The following is a 21,479-nucleotide window of genomic DNA, read 5'->3' as shown; positions in this document are numbered from 1 at the left end:
AGACTCTTTCCTGGAACAAAGAGGACAGGGGATATTTTTTTCCATTTGAGATTTAAAGTGGTACAGATATGGTTGTGTCCTTTCTTGAGTGGGCTTCTCTATTTCTTTTTGCCTAATAAACATTCTACAGTTGTCCTACATGAATTTCATCCAGATTTAAGAGTCTATTTGACAGTCCTGACAGCTGGTATTAAAAGGCTTCAACTGCTCCTGTGCAGGAGATGCCAGGTGCGCTGGATGTGTTTTAGGGTTATGTTCTCATTAGATATTTTATGTCTGCAGTCTTGTATTTTTTATTTGCCTGCTTATCTATTTTGGAAAGTAAAGGAGGGGATTATACTACAACAAGCTAAAAATGGATCTTGTGATGAAGTCGCTGCACTTGACCTCCATCACATCATTTGTTTTAAATGGGAGATAACATGAAGTATTTTCAATAGTACCATTTAAAATTTCGGACAAAAACTAGCATGAAGGAACGTTTCAGTCCCTTCCATAGCATCTAGTAAAACTGTACCACAGTCATCCTAATCCTAACATCATAGGTAGATAGCCAGGCCAAGAATCCTCTCCTGTTTGGCTCACCACACTATTGACCAGTGGCCATGAGCAGTGTGTTGTCTTCTTGGAGGCAGATGCCTGTGCTGTGGAGAGTAACGGGTGGCTTGTGTTTGTTTATTTGGGAATTCCAGATCTCTCCCTACTGTGCTCCAGGCTTCGGCTTGGAGATCCCAAGCACCACCATGGACCCCAGCAGCTGGAGCGGCAGTGAGAGCCCTGCCGAGGACATGGAGAGGATGAGCGACTCGGCAGACAAGCCCCTGGACAATGACGCCGAGGGGGTGTGGAGCCCCGACATTGAGCAGAGCTTTCAGGAGGCGCTGGCCATCTATCCCCCCTGTGGGCGCAGGAAGATCATTCTATCTGACGAGGGAAAGATGTACGGTGAGTACATGGGGTCAGGGATGTGGTTTGGTACATGGGAGGAAGAGCGACGATACCCTCCTTTGTAATTATATATATATAGTATTTTTTTTACGTAGATTTTTTAAGATGGTAGTCACAACATTTCACTTTTAAAACCAATTGCATATCATCATTTCACACTCAAATAATCTTGGTATGGGAGCTTAAAAAGTGCCCAAAGTGCCTGAGGAAGATTTTCAGATAGATTCAGTGTTAATAAAGGGACCGTACAAGTGAAACAATAGACTGGGAGTGAAAATGTCAATCAGGAATTCATTTGTGGGACTTGCAGGCTGTTAAGGGCTCCTTGGCGGTAGCCATACATTCATGTCCCTTCTCTGCAGAAGTAGGAGTCTATAAGTAAAGCAGCATTAACTATTAGGCAGGGGCAGATGGTGCTGTGGCTGCCACCAGCTGTGGCTGCCCCCCCCCCCCCCCTCCCCCATTCCTGGCTGGGTGATGTCATGGAAAGAGGGAATATTTTCTTTCTGCAGTGTTGGACTCTCTCACAGCCTGTCAGTGTCAAGTGAAAGCAGAAAGCCCCTCGGGTGTTAGTTTGCAGCTGTCATGTGACCCCTCCGGCCAAACCAAATGTAAAGTCTATGAGTTGCAGCGAAGCCCCCTCAGCTGCCGGCACAAAGAGGCTTCAGACCACACGACCAACCAGCTCACCACCTCAGCACCTACTCCTCTCTCCCACAAGCAGAATGGGAGTGCCATTCTGAGCATAACAAATAGGTTTGCCTAGCAAGTTTTAAATGATTAACGCCAAGGACAAGACTCACTAGTGCAGACTGGACACGCCAGTCTCATTTTTGGTTGGACGCATTCTTCTCCGATAAGAGATCAAATGGCCACCATCAGACAAGTTATATAGCTCAGGCACTTCTACCATTTCAAATTCCACAAAACAGCATTTAACATAAAACAGCACGTTTTGTGTCAAATGCAAACCTTGGGAGAATTGATAGGCCTTTGCTGGCTCTGCTAATGCATAAAGAATATGATAATAACCAATTCAAGGTTATTCATTTTCATAAAAATCCATTGTCTTCTGCTTTGTTTGTTTCCAGTGCTGTGTAAAGGGAAGTGCCATGCAGAGTGGTGTCTACAGCTATTCCGTCAGTGGTTGTGTTATTGGTGGTATTGAATGTACCTTGACCTGCCTGGGATCAGGGGGATTGAGCGGAGGTCAACCATGCTTGATGTGCTGGGTATCCGCTTGCATACAGTGGGGCAAAAAAGTATATAGTCAGCCACCAATTGTGCAAGTTCTCCCACTTAAGAAGATGAGAGAGGCCTGTAATTTTCATCATAGGTACACTTCAACTATGACAGACAAAATGAGAAAAATAATCCAGAAAATCACATTGTAGGATTTTTTATGAATTTATTTGCAAATTATGGTGGAAAATAAGTATTTGGTCAATAACAAAAGTTTATCTCAATACTTTGTTATATACCCTTTGTTGGCAATGACAGAGGTCAAACGTTTTCTTAAGTCTTCACAAGGTTTTCACACACTGTTGCTGGTATTTTGGCCCCATTCCTCCATGCAGATCTCCTCTAGAGCAGTGATGATTTGGGGCTGTTGCTGGGCAACACGGACTTTCAACTCCCTCCAAAGATTTTCTATTGGGTTGAGATCTGAAGACTGGCTAGGCCACTCCAGGACCTTGAAATGCTTCTTATGAAGCCACTCCTTCGTTGCCCGGCGGTGTGATTGGGATCATTGTCATGCTGAAAGACCCAGCCATGTTTCATCTTCAATGCCCTTGCTGATGGAAGGAGGTTTTTACTCAAAATCTCACGATACATGGCCCCATTCATTCTTTCCTTTACACGGATCAGTCGTCCTGGTCCCTTTGCAGAAAAACAGCCCCAAAGCATGATGTTTCCACCCCCATGCTTCACAGTAGGTATGGTGTTCTTTGGATCCATCACGTGGACTGGGACATGTTTCGTATTGCGTCAGATAACAATATTGACGAATACGCTGATTCGGTGTGCGAGTTCATTAGAACGTGCGTTGAAGATGTCGTTCCCATAGCAACGATTAAAACATTCCCTAACCAGAAACCGTGGATTGATGGCAGCATTCGTGTGGAACTGAAAGCGCGAACCACTGCTTTTAATCGGGGCAAGGTGTCTGGTAACATGACCGAATACAAACAGTGCAGCTATTCCCTCCGCAAGGCTATCAAACAAGCTAAGCGTCAGTACAGAGACAAAGTAGAATCTCAATTCAACGGCTCAGACACAAGAGGCATGTGGCAGGTTCTACAGTCAATCACGGACTACAGGAAGAAATCCAGCCCAGTCACGGACCAGGATGTCTTGCTCCCAGGCAGACTAAATAACTTTTTTGCCCGCTTTGAGGACAATACAGTGCCACTGACACGGCCTGCAAAGAAAACATGCGGTCTCTCCTTCACTGCAGCCGAGGTGAGTAAGACATTTAAACGTGTTAACCCTCGCAAGGCTGCAGGCCCAGACGGCATCCCCAGCCGTGCCCTCAGAGCATGCGCAGACCAGCTGGCCGGTGTGTTTACGGACATATTCAATCAATCCCTATACCAGTCTGCTGTTCCCACATGCTTCAAGAGGGCCACCATTGTTCCTGTTCCCAAGAAAGCTAAGGTAACTGAGCTAAACGACTACCGCCCCGTAGTACTCACATCCGTCATCATGAAGTGCTTTGAGAGACTAGTCAAGGACCATATCACCTCCACCCTACCTGACACCCTAGACCCACTCCAATTTGCTTACCGCCCAAATAGGTCCACAGACGATGCAATCTCAACCACACTGCACACTGCCCTAACCCATCTGGACAAGAGGAATACCTATGTGAGAATGCTGTTCATCGACTACAGCTCGGCATTCAACACCATAGTACCCTCCAAGCTCGTCATCAAGCTCGAGACCCTGGGTCTCGACCCCGCCCTGTGCAACTGGGTACTGGACTTCCTGACGGGCCGCCCCCAGGTGGTGAGGGTAGGCAACAACATCTCCTCCCCGCTGATCCTCAACACTGGGGCCCCACAAGGGTGCGTTCTGAGCCCTCTCCTGTACTCCCTGTTCACCCACGACTGCGTGGCCACGCACGCCTCCAACTCAATCATCAAGTTTGCGGACGACACAACAGTGGTAGGCTTGATTACCAACAACGACGAGGCGGCCTACAGGGAGGAGGTGAGGGCCCTCGGAGTGTGGTGTCAGGAAAATAACCTCACACTCAAGGTCAACAAAACTAAGGAGATGATTGTGGACTTCAGGAAACAGCAGAGGGAACACCCCCCTATCCACATCGATGGAACAGTAGTGGAGAGGGTAGCAAGTTTTAAGTTCCTCGGCATACACATCACAGACAAACTGAATTGGTCCACTCACACAGACAGCATCGTGAAGAAGGCGCAGCAGCGCCTCTTCAACCTCAGGAGGCTGAAGAAATTCGGCTTGTCACCAAAGGCACTCACAAACTTCTACAGATGCACAATCGAGAGCATCCTGGCGGGCTGTATCACCGCCTGGTACGGCAATTGCTCCGCCCTCAACCGTAAGGCTCTCCAGAGGGTAGTGAGGTCTGCACAACGCATCACCGGGGGCAAACTACCTGCCCTCCAGGACACCTACACCACCTGATGTTACAGGAAGGCCATACAGATCATCAAGGATATCAACCACCCGAGCCACTGCCTGTTCACCCCGCTATCATCCAGAAGGCGAGGTCAGTACAGGTGCATCAAAGCTGGGACCGAGAGACTGAAAAACAGCTTCTATCTCAAGGCCATCAGACTGTTAAACAGCCACCACTAACATTGAGTGGCTGCTGCCAACACACTGACAATGACACTGACTCAACTCCAGACACTTTAATAATGGGAATTGATGGGAAATGATGTAAATATATCACTAGCCACTTTAAACAATGCTACCTTATATAATGTTACTTACCCTACATTATTCATCTCATATGCATACGTATATACTGTACTCTATATCATCGACTGCATCCTTATGTAATACATGTATCACTAGCCACTTTAACTATGCCACTTTGTTTACATACTCATCTCATATGTATATACTGTACTTGATATCATCTACTGTATCTTGCCTATGCTGCTCTGTACCATCACTCATTCATATATCCTTATGTACATATTCTTTATCCCCTTACACTGTGTATAAGACAGTAGTTCTGGAATTGTTAGTTAGATTACTTGTTGGTTATTACTGCATTGTCGGAACTAGAAGCACAAGCATTTCGCTACACTCGCATTAACATCTGCTAACCATGTGTATGTGACAAATAAAATTTGATTTGATTTGATTTGGATGCAACTCAGCATTCTTTGTCCTCCAAACACGACGAGTTGAGTTTTTACCAAAAAGTTCTATTTTGGTTTCATCTGACCATATGACATTCTCCCAATCTTCTTCTGGATCATCCAAATGCTCTCTAGCAAACTTCAGATGGGCCTGGACATGTACGAGCTTAAGCAGGGGGACACGTCTGGCACTGCAGGATTTGAGTCCCTGACGGCGTAGTGTGTTACTGATGGTAGGCTTTGTTACTTTGGTCCCAGCTCTCTGCAGGTCATTCACTAGGTCCCCCCGTGGGGTTCTGGGATTTTTGCTCACCGTTCTTGTGATCATTTTGACCCCACGGGGTGAGATCTTGCGTGGAGCCCCAGATCGAGGGAGATTATCAGTGGTCTTGTATGTCTTCCATTTCCTAATAATTTCTCCCACAGTTGATTTCTTCAAACCAAGCTGCTTACCTATTGCAGATTCAGTCTTCCCAGCCTGGTGCAGGTCTACAATTTTGTTTCTGGTGTCCTTTGGCAGCTCTTTGGTCTTGGCCATAGTGGAGTTTGGAGTGTGACTGTTTGAGGTTGTGGACAGGTGTCTTTGTTATACTGATAACAAGTTCAAACAGGTGCCATTAATACAGGTAACGAGTGGAGGACAGAGGAGCCTCTTAAAGAAGAAGTTACAGGTCTGTGAGAGTCAGAAATCTTGCTTGTTTGTAGGTGACCAAATACTTATTTTCCACCATAATTTGCAAATAAATTAATAAAAAATCCTACAATGTGATTTTCTGGATTTTATTTCTCATTTTGTCTGTCATAGTTGAAGTATACCTATCATGAAAATTACAGGCCTCTCTCATCTTTTTAAGTGGGAGAACTTGCACAATTGGTGGCTGACTAAATACTTTTTTCCCCCACTGTATATACTCACCATTATAATCCACTGTGTCCCCGGACTGGCCTTTCACTGTGCCCTGAGCCAGAGATGTCAGCCCATCACAGTGAAATATTGACTGAAATATACACTCAGTGGCCAGTTTATTAGCTACGTCGTTCACGGAAATGGTTCGCTCCTACAGACAGAGTCACTTGGCCGTGGCTTGCTATATATAGCAGGCAGACTGGCATCAAGGCATTCAGTTACTGTCCGATTGAACATTAGAATGTGCAAAACAAGTGACCTAAGCGAATTTGCCTTGTGTCAACAGTACAGGCTGGTGGTCGTGGTGTACTGGTGTAGGGAATGTTTTCAAGGTCTCTTGATATCAAATCAAATTTATTTATATAGCCCTTCTTACATCAGCTGATATCTCAAAGTGCTGTATAGAAACCCAGCCTAAAACCCCAAACAGCAAACAATGCAGGTGGAGAAGCACGGTGGCTAGGAAAAACTCCCTAGAAAGGCCAAAACCTAGGAAGAAACCTAGAGAGGAACCAGGCTATGTGGAGTGGCCAGTCCTCTTCTGGCTGTGCCGGGTGGAGATTATAACAGAACATGGCCAAGATGTTCAAATGTTCATAAATGACCAGCATGGTCAAATAATAATAATCACAGTAGTTGTCGAGGGTGCAGCAAGTCAGCACCTCAGGAGTAAATGTCAGTTGGCTTTTCATAGCCGATTAGGAGTAAATCTACCGCTCCTGCTGTCTCTAGAGAGTTGAAAACAACAGGTCTGGGACAGGTAGCACGTCCGATTGAGCAACAATTGAACACCACAGCACATCATGCCCCAAAGAAGTCAGGCTGTTCTGGAGGCAACATGCATAGGTGTGTAAATCTAGTGGGATGATCCTTGTATTGAAATAATGCTTCAAGTACCACTGAAGTTTATCAAGGGATGTGTTAATGGACAGTGTATTATGTGAGTAACACTCTCTCTTAATTTTCATGCTGCACAATTCAATTGCTTTTCTGCAGCACAATGGCCAACGGATCCAAAGATGTGAAGACAACAAGCTTACATGCTGCACATGAAAGCTCTATACAAAGGTTGTTTGTTGTGCCTTGGAAACAGACTGGGTCGAGAGCCAGTGTTCAGCTGTGTGAAAGAGCTTTTGAAAGACAGTGTGTAGAGGAAGATTTGTTTTTGTTTTTTTCAGGGGGCTAGGGAGGAGGGGGGACGTGGTCTTTCAGTGCCTAACTAACACAAAGTTTGGTGGGACTTTGAGGCGGGAGGGCGGGGAGGGGAGCAGATTGGAACTGGTCTCAGTGTGTTTGTGGGCTTTTTCTGGGGGCAAGGCTAGCTGTTCTGTTCAACCCTGCAGCTGTTGCTGGGTCCTAGTGCCAAACCCATCATAGCGTGAACTGTGACCCCACTCATACTCACTGAGCCATTAAGAGGACTGTAGCACTGCCCGGTATGGAAAATAGGCTGCCTTTTTATTGGGACTGTTTTGATTTTTAAAAACATGGGTATAGTGTTTGTTTACATATTATGACCGTGTAATTAATGAAATAGTAAGAAATATCAAACATCTTACCTTCAAGCAATTTTACCAAAATAATTTAACTCAAATGTTATTGTTTTATTAAGAAATACTATTTGCACAAAAATGTAATAATTATCAAACATTGAAATTGTATTAGTATTATTATTTGAAGAATGCCCATTTTTAGAGGGTAGTCTGCTATGGATGTAGTCAGTGGTGTTGTAAACTGTGGAAAGATGTAGCTCTCAATGAGGCAATGTTGTCTCACAGGAGACACTGTGTCTGACTGGAGAGCCAAGAGGAATCTCACAACACAGCCTCTTCCATCTCCCTCAGGAATCTCACACCTTCCTTCCTTTCTCACCAATCATGAATTGTTGGGATATCTGTATGATGCCGGTGTCATTCTTTAAAAAACAGAGAACAAAGGGGATATCTCTAGAGGTGGCCCCCGTCGAAGCAGATTTACCAGCAAGAGCCTCATCTTTAGACATTCCGACCTGTTGCATTTCCCCGAGAAAAACTGAAGCGTTTTGTTTATGATGTTAGATATGTGTCTGTTTCTCCCTGCATGCTACAGATTTCCATTAGTGAGGTGCTCTAGTTCGCAGGGCATCACTTCAGAATGCCACCAGAGATGATGAGAAAGCCATGAAGTGGTCCTCAGTGCTGATGGAGGGCATTGATTGGTCTGAAACACCACAGTGATTTGTGTTTTAAGAGGGCGAGCCGGGCCCTGCCAACCATAGAGCATCTCCCCTCACACAGCTTTGTAATCCTGGTCCACAGGGTTTGGTCCTGATGGACAGACAGACAGACCACCACCGCCCCTCTCATGGCATCTGTGACAGGTGGGGGGTGGAGACACAGGTATTTTGGTGATGAGAGACCCTGGGGATAGTACTTGGGTACCGTGCATAAAGCTCATCACAAGAGGAACCGTCCTGAGTGCCCTTAAGCCCTTTGGTGCCCCCGGGCCGAGTGCAGTTAATTAGCAACAGTCTCTATAGCAACTGCCTCATGGTTCAAAACAATGTCTAATTTCGGCTTCTTAGCCTATCGTGGCAGTGTTTACCTGAAGAGCTTTCTGGTGCCCTGAGTCTCATCGGGGCTGGCGCCGTGCCCAGTCTCAGAGGTTAATTGTGACTGGGGTGAACAACAGCACAGCTGCATGGTAGGCAGAGCCTGGCCCTGGGCTGGCTGATGAGAGGATCATGAAAAGCACAGTGAGAAAGTGGCTGTGGCCCCAAGCCCCCAACACTGCTGCTTACTTACATAATTCACCTGCTGTGCAAGCCTCTATTTAACTCAGCCCAGAAATGGGGTTGACGCATGAAATGACATGCCCCACATTATGAATGTATTCACTGTGTATTTGCATTTACGCGCTAGCCTTGCAATACAAGTGAGTGAATCTTTCCCATTTTACTGCTGCCAAAGAAAATCTGAATTCATTCAATTTTCCCAGGTGTTGCCTATAGTCACATTTCTTGTATTTTACACCCATCACTTTCAAAGGATGGCTGTATCTAATTCATGTGTTCCATTGCAGAGCTGTTTAACTCTGGTGTGTGTGTTACATACCGCAGCAAAATATTCCACTTTACAATCAATGTAGATAAAGCACTGGCACAGCTATCATAAACCAGTCTAAATATCACAATATGTTTGTGTTGGAGCAGTGAAGCCGTGGCAACAGTAATGATTATGATGTGTGAAACGACCATCTGTGCTCTGCTCTTGGAGGCTGTCTGATTGGGCCCTATCTGGGCCTGGCCAATCACTACACTGTATCTGTTGAGTTTAGAGGTGGAAAATGTTTACTGCTTTCTGTCATTTCAGCTTGATGACTAAGGTACAGGTAAGACAGGGCTTTACATGCGATTCTGGAGATTGGTGACACTATCAGTCCACATACAGTCCACGTATGTCTTGATCCTCCTTGTCTTTTGAAACAAAGCTTTCCCATTACTGCTATGCTGTGTGCTCTGTCATCTCATCAGTGGGCCGACCCATGTCCCTCCTACGGGCACTAAGTGGCACTTGGTTTGCAGGGATGCCAAGGATGAGTTAGGCATAATGAGCAGACCTGGCTCACCCCCGATGGCCCAGCTCTGTGCTCCTCTGGGGCCCGCTTTGCCGGCCCTGCAGTGCTTCCAGAGACAACGAGCGGACCTGAGATCCCCCGCTGGGCGGATAATGAGGAATTCTGGGATCAGCTCAGGCTCCCTGAGTCACCTGCATTCACACAGATTGGAGTGTGCGGAACTTCAGGACGGAGAGGCATCAGACACCTCCACAATAATCCCCTCTTTGTTCCTGAGCCATTGTGGCAATGGAACACTGCTGTGTTTTTACACACATGAAGGAAAAATTCCAATTATATTATATTTTTCTCCTGATAAGAGGAACCCTTGAAGTGTAATCTGAGTTCAGTCTGGACGGGCTGGATGTTGGCATTGTGAGACTAGCAGGGGGTTGTGTTGAATAATGTAAAGGATGTAAAGGTCATGAGTTCATAGGTTGACACACCAAAGTTATGTAGTCATTCTGGGTCAGTCAGTGAAGATGTTTCTGCTTCTATCTGCCCGTCTCTCTGTTTGTTTGTCATCCGCCCTGCCCCACTCACTACAGTATATTTTGTTTATTCTCAGGGACAATGCTTCCAATTGTCTGCTCCTTAAAATTCTGTTGGATTTTCAAAGGGAGACTGTTGCAGTATAACGAGACTCACATGACATTTCAGCCTCTTAAATTCGAGGAGGGTACCTTTTATATGTGCTCTTTGTGCTGTCACTTTAAACCAAGCTCAATGCTGACAATCCTGCTGCTGCTTGCCTGCACCTGTTGTTGTTTTGTGCCCGTGGCAATGAAGAGAGAGACGTGTGTTCGTTCAATAGGCCCAGCTCGAAGAGTAGGAGTACAGGTGATAGAAACAGGTCTGGTTATATTTACAACTGGATTTCATATCACTTATGTAATCGTAATGTAATCAATTTACATTAGAAGGGATTTTAATCTACATTCTCAGCTTTTTAGATGATCAGTACTGTTATTTTTAGTAGGGGTCTCCCCAGCATGTAGACCCCAGTGTCGACCTGTGTTGATATTGAAGTGACCCTGTGTGTGAGGTGTGACCAGGCATGGCATGTTGGCACTTGTCTTAGATTCCTGTCTCCTACCTACCTACCTGCCTGCCTGCCTGCCTGCCTGCCTGCTGCGTTAACCAGCCTCAGGCTGTTGGGGGATTGCACCACGCTTGGCTGCTCAGCCAGAACAATGGGCCCTGGACTCTTGTTGTTGTTATTTGTTGACCAGTGGGTGACGGGATGCTATTGGCAGGCGCTTAAATAGTGCTAAAGAGACGGCTTGCTCGCAGACGGAGCAATAGGAACGGAGATTTGATTTTGATTTGATTTGAGATTGTGTGCAACGTTTTTGAATATTTAGAATGCTTTTGGTGTATCCATATGTCAGGGTTGGTGAAGGAAAATCCTTGTAAATCTCTTTCCGCTGGATTTGTTTAGTGGCATTTAGGGACTTTTCGGTATATTATGTAAATCCATCAGCATACAGTGGCTGATATGAACAGCAGTCTCAGTTTGTCTTTTGTAGGTCAGGACCTCAGTTGGTTTATCAATGTCCAGACACAGGCTCCTCATCAGAATGGAATGTACCATGGAATCTCAGATGGCTTTCTTAGAGACTGTGAGAACCCAGACACATTTATACACAGACAAAGCAGACACACATACATGCATGTAGGCTAAACACACACACACACATGCATGTAGGCTAAACACACACACACACACACACACGCACAAGCGTACACACAACAAGCACGGACCTCTGTCCTAAAATGATCAACACCGAGGCTGTTTTTATCCTTAAATGATTGTACAAAATAAAACGTTTGTTTTTCCCATGTAAGGGACACTATCGTGTTTTCAAGTTCCATCCTGTTCTAACAAGAGAAGAAAGAGCGCTTTCTTAAGGTGCCATGTAATTCCTGACATGCAGGGAAGACAGAGGGTTACAGTGTGCTCAGTTGTGATTTGACCATAGTGAGGTTTGCTCAATGTTTTATCAGGAAAGGTTTGCATGTGAGAGCAGGGTTAGGTTAGTAGGGAATATTCTGCTGCCTGTGTGTGTCAGGGACTTTATGGGGTGTGTCCCAGCAGGGAAGCCTGTGTGAGTCTCTATAGAGCTGGGCGGGTTTCAGGTTGCACGCTCCCAATTGGCTGCTTTTATTTGAATAAAATGCTGGAACTCTGGACTTCTTAAAGATACAGTGTCTTATGCTCTCCATTCATGTAGAGCATCAGGTTAACACTGATGATGGCACCATTTTATATTTATGAAACCCTTTCTACTGATGAGACCAACCATTCTACAATGATAAAACCATTCAGTGTAATCAATTGTGTAATACATTTTTTTATTTCACCTTTATTTAACCAGATAGGCCAGTTGAGAACAAGTTCTCATTTACAACTGCGACCTGGCCACGATAAAGCAAAGCAGTGCGACAAAAACAACATAGTTACACATGGGATGAACAAATGTACAGTCAATAACACAATAGAAAAATCTGTATACAGTGTGTGCAAATGAAGTAAGTTGGTAAGGCAACTAATAGGCCAATTTAGGTATTTACACTGGAGTGATAGATGTGCAAATGAGTATGTGCAAGTAGAAATACTGGTGTGCAAAAGAGCTGAAAAACAAAATCAAATATGGGGCTGAGGTAGGTAGTTGGTTGGATGGGCTATTTACAGATGGGCTGTGTACAGCTGCAGCGATCGGTAAGCTGCTCTGACAGCTTACGCTTAAAGTTAGTGAGGGAGTTATAAGTCTCCAACTTCAGTGATTTTTGCAATTCGTTCCAGTCATTGGCAGCAGAGAACTGGAAGGAAAGACAGCCAAAGGAGGTGTTGGCTTTGGGGATGACCAGTGAAATATACCTGCTGGAGCGCTTGCTACGGGTGGGTGTTGCTATGGTGACCAGTGAGATGAGATAAGGTGGAACTTTACCTGTCAAAGACTTATAGATGACCCGGAGCCAGTGGGTTTGGCGACGAATATGTAGTGAGAACCAGCCAACGAGAGCATACAGGTCGCAGTGGTGGGTAGTATATGGGGCTTTGGTGACAAAACGGATGGCACTGTGATAGACTGCATCCAATTTACTGAGTAGAGTGTTGGAGGCTACTTTGTAAATGACATCGTGGAAGTCAAGGATCGGGAGGATAGTCCGTTTTACGAGGGTATGTTTGGCAGCATGAGTGAAGGAGGCTTTGTTGCGAAATAGGAAGGCGATTCTAGATTTAATTTTACATTGGAGATGCTTAATATGAGTCTGGAAGGAGAGTTTACAGTCTAGCCAGACACCTAGGTATTTATAGTTGTCCACATATTCTAAGTCAGAACCGTCCAGAGTAGTGATGCTAGGCGGGCGGGTGCGGGCAGCGATCGGTTGAAGAGCATGCATTTCATTTTACTAGCATTTAAGAGCAGTTGGAGGCCATGGAAGGAGTGTTGTATGACATTGAACCTCTTAACACAATAGAAGGTTTGGAGGTTTGTTAAAACAGTGTCCAAAGGGCCAGACGTATACAGTATGGAGTCTTCTGCATAGAGGTGGTTCAAAGAAGCACCCGCGCAGCAAGAGCGAAATCATTGATATATACAGAGAAAAGAGTCGGCCCGAGAATTGAACCCTGTGGCACCCCAATAGAGACTGCCAGAGGTCCAGACAACAGGCCCTCCGATTTGACACATTGAACTCTATCTGAGAAGTAGTTAGTGAACCAGGCGAGACAGTCATTAGAGAAACCAAGGCTGTTGAGTCTGCCGATAAGAATGCGGTGATTGACAGAGTCGAAAGCCTTGGCCAGGTCAATGAAGACGGCTGCACAGTACTGTCTTTTATCAATGGCAGTTATGATATCGTTTAGGACCTTGAGCGTGGCTGAGTTGCAACCGTGACCAGCTCGGAAACCAGATTGCATAGCGGAGAAGGTACGGTGGGATTCTAAATGGTCGGTGATCTGTTTGTTCACTTGGCTTTCGAAGACTTTAGGAAGGCAGGGCAGGATGGATATAGGTCTAACAGTTTGGGTCTAGAGTGTCTCCCCCTTTGAAGAGGGGGATGACTGTGGCCGCTTTCCAATCTTTAGGAATTTCAGACGATACGAAAGAGAGGTTGAACAGACTGGTAATAGGGGTTGCAACAATGGCGGCAGATAATTTTAGGAAGAGAGGGTCCAGATTGTCTAGAATGGAATCCGTAAGAATGGAATCTGTACTGTATCTCTATATTTTTCAACCAGTGCTCCTAAAGCCTGTCATTTAATGTTGGCAGCAGATGTTGAAGCCTGTGATTGTATGACCAAGGTAAAGCCCAGCCCATAGGATTCTCAAATGTACAAACTGTAAGTCTGTTTGTGAAGAGGATCATGAAGAACAGGTAGGAGATATGCTAGCCTTGCCAATACTGCAGTGTTTATCGCAGAGAAGCAGACAAAGGAGCTGCACTTAGAAGACTTCTATATTCATATCTCAACAGCAGAGAAATGATCACATTGGGCACGTTTACTATCATTTACTATCGTGTTTGGTCTGTATCACAGGCAGCTATCTCTTCTAGACTGATTGGAGCTGTCAGACTGTTACAGCCTTGACAGAGAGGATTGTGTGCGATTTCTCTGTTGGAAAAGGATAGAATTCCCTCACAACTTTGAGAGATAAGGTTTTTACTTTCAGCCTGTGTGAGTTAAAGAGAAGCACACAGGAGAAGGAGAGGCAGACCACATCAGGGCCACAAAGTTGGGCTTTTCATTTACACATATTGGTCGCCGCTAACAGGTTTTTCTTTGTGTTCAGATGCCGGATTGATCCTGAGAGATTGAAAATATTGATTTAACCCTGTGAGGAGGCGGGTGGGGGTGCCTCCCTGCCTGCCAGCCAGCGTCATGTTCACACATCGGCCGCGCTCCGCTACAAGTTCCTCAGGGGACTCCTAATTACCGCCGCCCTCACAGATTAGTCCAGCAGCCAGTTTGACTGTAGCCCGACTCCCTGGTTGTTTATTTAATCCCTCCCACCTTCTCTCTCTCCTCCTCCCCCACTACTCCTAAAAGACACACCCCGACCCAACGGCCAGGCCTGCCTCTGCAGTAGTGTATGTGATGATATACTCAGTGGCTCCTAATTGATAGAGTGATTCAGACTAGTGCTGGCTGTGTTAATTGTTCCCCAGTGAGCGCATGTATTGCTCTGAGAGGGGGGAGTAGGCCTCAGCCGCAGGCTCACCTGAGCAGGACAGGTCAGGGAGAGAAGATGTAGAGCCGGCCAGGGCCTCTGAGTGATGGGTGGCGCCCCTAACTCCTTGCCCCTGTCCGAAACACAGTCAACATTTAGCAGAGGTTAGCTGGTGTAATCCTCTCTGCGTCTCCGTGAAGACCCGGGTCAGTAACCTGTTGATATCTGATGTCCTGTTAGCTGGATAAAAAATACCCCACCTTTAACCTCTCACGATTAACCTGACTCATTACCTCAACCACTCACTGGGCTTTTAACCCACTTTAAGGTCAGTTAAAGTGAAGTATTGATTTATTTTTGGTGTTGGCAGAAATAAATAGATTTCTAAAGAGGTATTAATTACATACAAAGACATTATACGGAGAAATGAATTGATCCGCAGTCAGATTTCCAGCCACCGAATGAGACTTTTTATCCATTAATCAGGCCGGAAGACTAAACACAGTGCCTTTGAGTGTGTGTGTGTGTGTGTGTGTGTGTGTGTGCGCCGATCTCCACTGGGTTGAATTATGGATGTGTATCAGGAGTCGCAGGAACTTGGCAAAAGCCAATTCAGCTGGCCACTTTCTGCGGGTGAAAGTGATGGTCTATTACCACTGAATGCTTGTAGATCCTGGTTGCATACCATGCTGTTACTCACTGTGGAACAACAGTTATATCACATGACAATGATTAAGTAGTGGATATTGTTGGACGGCTCAACGACTGAATGAGAGACGTTACTCAAGTTTGGGGTCTGCTGCCTTGTTTGTTCTTTGTTTTCTTAAGACCACAAATATAGCCTAGCCGTTCCATAGAAGAGCTCACCCTTTGTAGCCCTGATCGTCAGAAGGAACTGCTTCTATTTTCTCAATCAATCAGCAAAGTCCTTACATTAGAAACCACAAATTAACAAACTGCAGAAATGGGATCGATGAATCACTTGAAATCAGTGTATCTAAGAGAAAATGTGAGTATACTTCAATCTTCTCATAAGAACTTATATCATCTCATATCTTCTCATAAGATCTTATCTACTCGTAGATAAATACATTTTAGACGGAAGTATTAAAAATATAGGTTTATGGTAGTTTTGCAACGTATGTGTCTGCAACAGATTACTAGCACATCGATTTTAGAGAAATACTGTAAATGTATTTGTGTAATAGTTTTGAGTAATAGTAGGCCCCTGTTTCTAAAATGACAATCATGTCATTACATTTGAATGTTACTTTCTATAATTTCACATTGTATGCTAAAGGTTATATAAGAGATTGGGAACGTCATTATATCTATGTCTTTGAAAGCGGACTGGATTACGTCTTTTTGTTTGTGGAGCTCATTTTATACATAAAATGAGCTCTTTTATATTAAACGTGATATTATGTAAGCATAATCTTAAAAACATCATCTGTTCGTGTAAACCCATATGTGAGTTTAGTGAGTTATTCGAGGACATTCATGTTTCGTAAATGGGTGATATGAATCTCTGTGGTGTCTGTCTGCTCCACCGGCCTGTTTGAGAAGTCCTGAAGAGGGGACACATTACTTAATGACTTTTTAAACCAAATTCATTAGCTCTTCACATTTCTTCTTCAGTGTTACATAAGTGTCCTCATGGATTGGGTTCATATTTTCATGTTTCTGTTTCAAATGAGCACAGAATTGTTGTGGTCTGTGGCTGTATGAATGAGAAATACCCATGTTGAGTGTTGGGGCCGAGGTCAGAGCCGAAAGCAAACGGCCACTGATGTTCCATTTCTTTCTCCCAGAGACATTAAGGAGCCTGCCCTACATTTACACAGGCACACAGCAGGCTCTACAAATCAAATAGTCAAATCATGGATTGTGGAATTTTGGGTGGAGGCTACAATGAATGTACAGACTGCAGATGACAATCAGAATCCCTCAGTATGTTTCACTTCAAATAATTCAGAACAATATTCTTGAAAACTATTTGCACAAAAAAACCGAACATATGGTCTTTGTTAATCCCTGTTTCCTCTAACTCAGCAGCATGGCACCATGCGATGGATTATCAAAGCAAGCTGAGTGAGTAGAATGTAGAGGATGTGTATACGTGTGTTTGCGTGTGACCGTGCCCTCTCAGCAGGAGGCAGATGGACGCACACACAGACGGCCGCTCTGGAAGATATAAAGGCTTAGATATATAGGCTTAGATATATAGGCTTAAACGTTCCGTTTGTAAAAGCTAGGAGGGGTGGATGGATGGGACATGTGTGTGTGTGTCATCGTGGGGGGTGGGGTAAACTATTGTGACCCTAAAAATGTCCCGAGTGTGTGTGATCGTCGACATGCCGACTTTGACCTTGAAGTCTTTCTTAGGGCACCACGCTTTAAATGGAGGGGGGGGGGTGTTAAGGAGGAGGAAGAGGGGAGGGAGTTTCTTTGAGCCACGCCTTCACAGGGAAACACCTGCAGGATCTTAGCAACTTCAAGCCTTTATTTTTAGAAGCATTGGAATTGTTTCAGCTAGCCTCTCGCTCAAAGGACAGACCTATTGTTTTGTTCAATACAATACAAACAACATACTTTTGCAGTGTGGTTATGTTTAACGATGATAAAATCTGGGCTATCGTTACGTAAAAATATTTGTTTTATTATTTTGTACATATTCAAATGTAGGTAACTTGAAACTGACAGCCACATGCAGGATAGCATTGTCTGTCACCTGTTCAACTTCCAGGCCACAAGTCTCCTTTATTGTTAGTGACAGGTTCTCCTCTTGGCAAGCGCTGTTTCCCAGTGTGCCGCTGTTCTTGTCAAGTTAAAGGCTTTCTGCCTCCTCTACCCACACCCTGATCCAGCCAGGGACCCTCCTGCTGAATGCCTCCTCTACCCACACCCTGATCCAGCCCGGGACTCTCCTGCTAAATGCCTCCTCTACCCACACCCTGATCCAGCCCGGGACCCTCCTGATGAATGCCTCATCAAACCCACACCCTGATCCAGCCAGGGAACCTCCTGCTGAATGCCTCCTCTACCCACACCCTGATCCAGCCCGGGACCCTCCTGCTGAATGCCTCCTCTACCCACACCCTGACCCAGCCAGGGACCCTCCTGCTGAATGCCTCCATATTGTTGCTTTAGTCTATTGTGATGCTAATGTCAGCCTGAGACCCCTGAGTCATCTATCAGGGATGACAAGGAAGTCAGGCCTATTGTCTCAACCTGCTACTCCATCCACATAGATAGAGAGGCTGGCCTCGCGCCCACACTGCATTCTGGTACAGGAAACACAATGGAAAAGGATCAATGCCGCTCTTACTCTACCCAGACAGGAAAACTGTCTAGCCATTTACATTGACAAGCATTCATGTAATCAACACTTACATAGATGTCTGTGTCTGTAGAGGGATTTTTTAAATATATATACATACATATATATACATATATATACATATATATACATATATATATATATATATACATATATATAATATAATAAAATAATAATAATAATATATATATATATATATATATATATATATATATATACATATACATATATATATGTGTATATATATATGTATATGTATATAGAGAGAGAAGAGAGAGAGAGAAAAGAGAGAGAGAGAAGAGAGCGAGAGAAGAGAGCGAGAGAAGAGAGAGAGCGAGAGAGAGAAGAGAGAGAAAAGAGAGAGAGAGAGAAAAGAGAGAGAAAAGAGAGAGAGAGAGAAAAGAGAGAGAGAAAAGAGAGAGAGAGAGAAAAGAGAGAGAGAGAGAAAAGAGAGAGAGAAGACAGAGAGAGAGAGAGAAAAGAGAGAGAGAGAAAAGAGAGAGAGAGAAAAGAGAGAGAGAGAGAAAAGAGAGAGAGAAAAGAGAGAGAGAAAAGAGAGAGAGAAAAGAGAGAGAGAGAAAAGAGAGAGAGAGAAAAGAGAGAGAGAGAAAAGAGAGAGAGAAAAGAGAGAGAGAAAAGAGAGAGAGAAAAAAGAGAGAGAAAAGAGAGCGAGAGAAAAGAGAGAGAGAGAGAAGAGAAAAGAGAGCGAGAGAGAGAAAAGAGAGAGAGAGAGAAGAGAGAAGAGAGAGAAAAGAGAGAGAGAGAGGAGAGAGAAAAGAGAGAGAGAGAGAAGAGAAAAGAGAGAGAGCGAGAGAGAGAAGAGAAAAGAGAGGGAGAGAAGAGAGAGAGAGAAAAGAGAGAGAGAGAGAAAAGAGAGAGAGAGAGAAAAGAGAGAGAGAAAGAGAGAGAGAAGAGAGAGAGAGAGAAAAGAGAGAGAGAGAAGAGAAAAGAGAGAGAGAGAAAAGAGAGAGAGAGAGAAGAGAAAAGAGAGAGAGAGAAAAGAGAGAGAGAGAGAGAGAGAGAGAAGATAAAAGAGAGAGAGAGAGAAAAAAAAGAGAGAGAGAGAAGAGAGAGAGAGACAGAGAGAGAGAAAAGAGAGAGAGAGAGAGGTTTGAGAAAGTCCCCTGTAGTGCTCCTTGACTTACAAATGAATGTTTTGAGACAGGAGAATGTGTAATAGGTGCTTTACCCAGTAGTTTCCTACAGCACAAGGTTCTAAATATTGGGTTGAGATAATGACTGAGCAGTGCCGTAACATCTTACAGCGTGTTAAGCTTTCACAAGTCTAATTCAGGTTAAGCCTGGGCGAAATCACATTGGTGGTTCATTTTGGGTTTTGACAAGTGACACTTGAGAAAATGACATTGTAATGAGAATGAATGATAGATATGTTTGGCAGGGCGAGGCGTGTGGGTGAGAGGTTGCCCCCTGTGCTGTTCAAGGCGTGTCCCATGCTCCTACTAAGAGGAGAGAGTTAAAACCACATGAGTGAGCGCACCGCTGGCTGACATGGAGCCAGGCCCAGCACGGTCTCAACATCCATTGACATCATCGCCCACCGCCGGACCAGATGTGACTGTGGTTGTGCCTGCATTAAACAAAAGTGCTGCTACAGGAAATGATCGCCTTGAAAAGGAGGAGGGAAAAAAACCTTCAGGAAAGCGTTGTTATTACCACTCAAAGGATGTAACCAAGGCAGTTAAAACGTTTAATACACAATAACCTAAATTAGCCCAATGTCTATCATATGTGGGTGTATTGCTTTGGGGCCTTTCAGATTTAATCATCTTTTCATTGATATGCCAGTGGAGATGCTTTGTTTACAATGGCCTCTGGGTGCATGATCAATGGCTAATGTATGCACATCAAGCTCACTAATTGACCAGCTCACCCTCTGGAGAAATGTATCTCATCACTGCCATGGCTGGGCTGAGTTCAAGTTCTGAAGGGTCAGCTCCATTTTTTAGCAAAATTAAGCTCTCATGCCATATATATTTAGTGGATATTATGGCCACATGACCCAGATCTATCTCATTCCCTTCTTCAGATGAGGCTCTAGCACTGATATTTTTTATTTTTTATTTTATTTAACTAGGCAAGTTAGTTAAGAAGAAATTATTATTTACAGTGAAGGCCTAGGAACAGTAGGTTAACTGCCTTGTTCACGGGTAGAACAACAGATGTTTACCTTGTCAGCTCAGGGATTCGATCTAGCAACCTTTTGGTTACTGGCCCAACACTCTAATCACTCGGCTACCTGCCGCCCCCATGTTCTCCTGGCAGGTGACAATAGTCAGGCCACAGCACCACCTGTCTTCCCCCGGTGTCACTCACCACTCATAAGTACTTTAGAATATGGGCTGAAGCAGAAGGACATGTGGGATGAACTGTCTTCAACTCAAACGTCAATATACTGTATCTCCTGCAAGACTCAGCTTCTCTGCTTTTCATTGAGCAGCTAATGATGGACGTTTTGTTAGCAGTGATTAGTTTTAAATACAGAGACAGTAATGTGATGGGAATGGAAGAGGAGAGAGAGTCAAGACGTATAAATGATGCGAAGGGCTTACCAAGAAAAACTTCCAAAAGGACTCATTCAAGGTAGAAAGGAGTTGGAGCGCTCAACCAGAAAATGACACAGTGGGGATTTTTGAAACGTTGAGAAAGCCTCTATAAATTTCAGAGGAAATGATTGCTAAAGAGCGAGTTCAACTCTGAGTAATGCTAATGTTACTCAAAGTAGTGTGATGGAACATTGTCAGAATACGCACAGGGAAAGTGGAGGAGTTGTAAATAAACTGTGAGTCTGTTCTTTTTTTGGGGCAGCAGGCTCCAGCAGCACCAGAGGGGGTATGAGTGGGGTGGGATAGAGGCAGTGTGGGGTCTGGCGGTAGGGGGGTGTTGGATGGGGGCTAGGAGCAAGCAGACACAGCAGCTGTGTAAACCCCAACAGTCCATGGGGGATAGAGCGGGGGGGGGGACGGGGGGGGGGGGGGGGGGGACTTTCCAGCTAGGCCAGTTAACCTCATTGACTACCGCTGTCTCACTGAAATTACATGGTCTTCTTTTGACAGTTTTAATGGTGGAAGGTGTTATGTGCTACAATAACTACATACCTTAGATGTTTCAAACCATGAACGAAGTGGTGCTGCTTTGTG

The 21,479-nt window shown here is 44.7% G+C and overlaps 1 protein-coding gene across 5 annotated transcripts in view; it reads left to right on the top strand.

Annotated features, from left to right (window-relative positions):
- LOC109887392 (transcriptional enhancer factor TEF-1) overlaps window positions 1-21,479 on the top strand; it is a 57,585-nt gene that overhangs the window by 17,724 nt on the left and 18,382 nt on the right. For all 5 annotated transcript variants that reach the window (XM_031810747.1, XM_031810733.1, XM_031810732.1 and 2 more), the window contains exon 3: window positions 693-945. In XM_031810747.1, the coding sequence (XP_031666607.1) occupies window positions 744-945 (202 nt within the window). In that variant the 5' untranslated portion in view covers window positions 693-743. The remainder of the gene's footprint in view (window positions 1-692; window positions 946-21,479) is intronic.

The sequence above is a fragment of the Oncorhynchus kisutch genome, linkage group LG3, assembly GCF_002021735.2.
Source record: "Oncorhynchus kisutch isolate 150728-3 linkage group LG3, Okis_V2, whole genome shotgun sequence".
Taxonomy (NCBI): Eukaryota; Metazoa; Chordata; class Actinopteri; order Salmoniformes; family Salmonidae; genus Oncorhynchus; species Oncorhynchus kisutch.
This window is presented reverse-complemented; position numbering and strand designations above follow the sequence as displayed.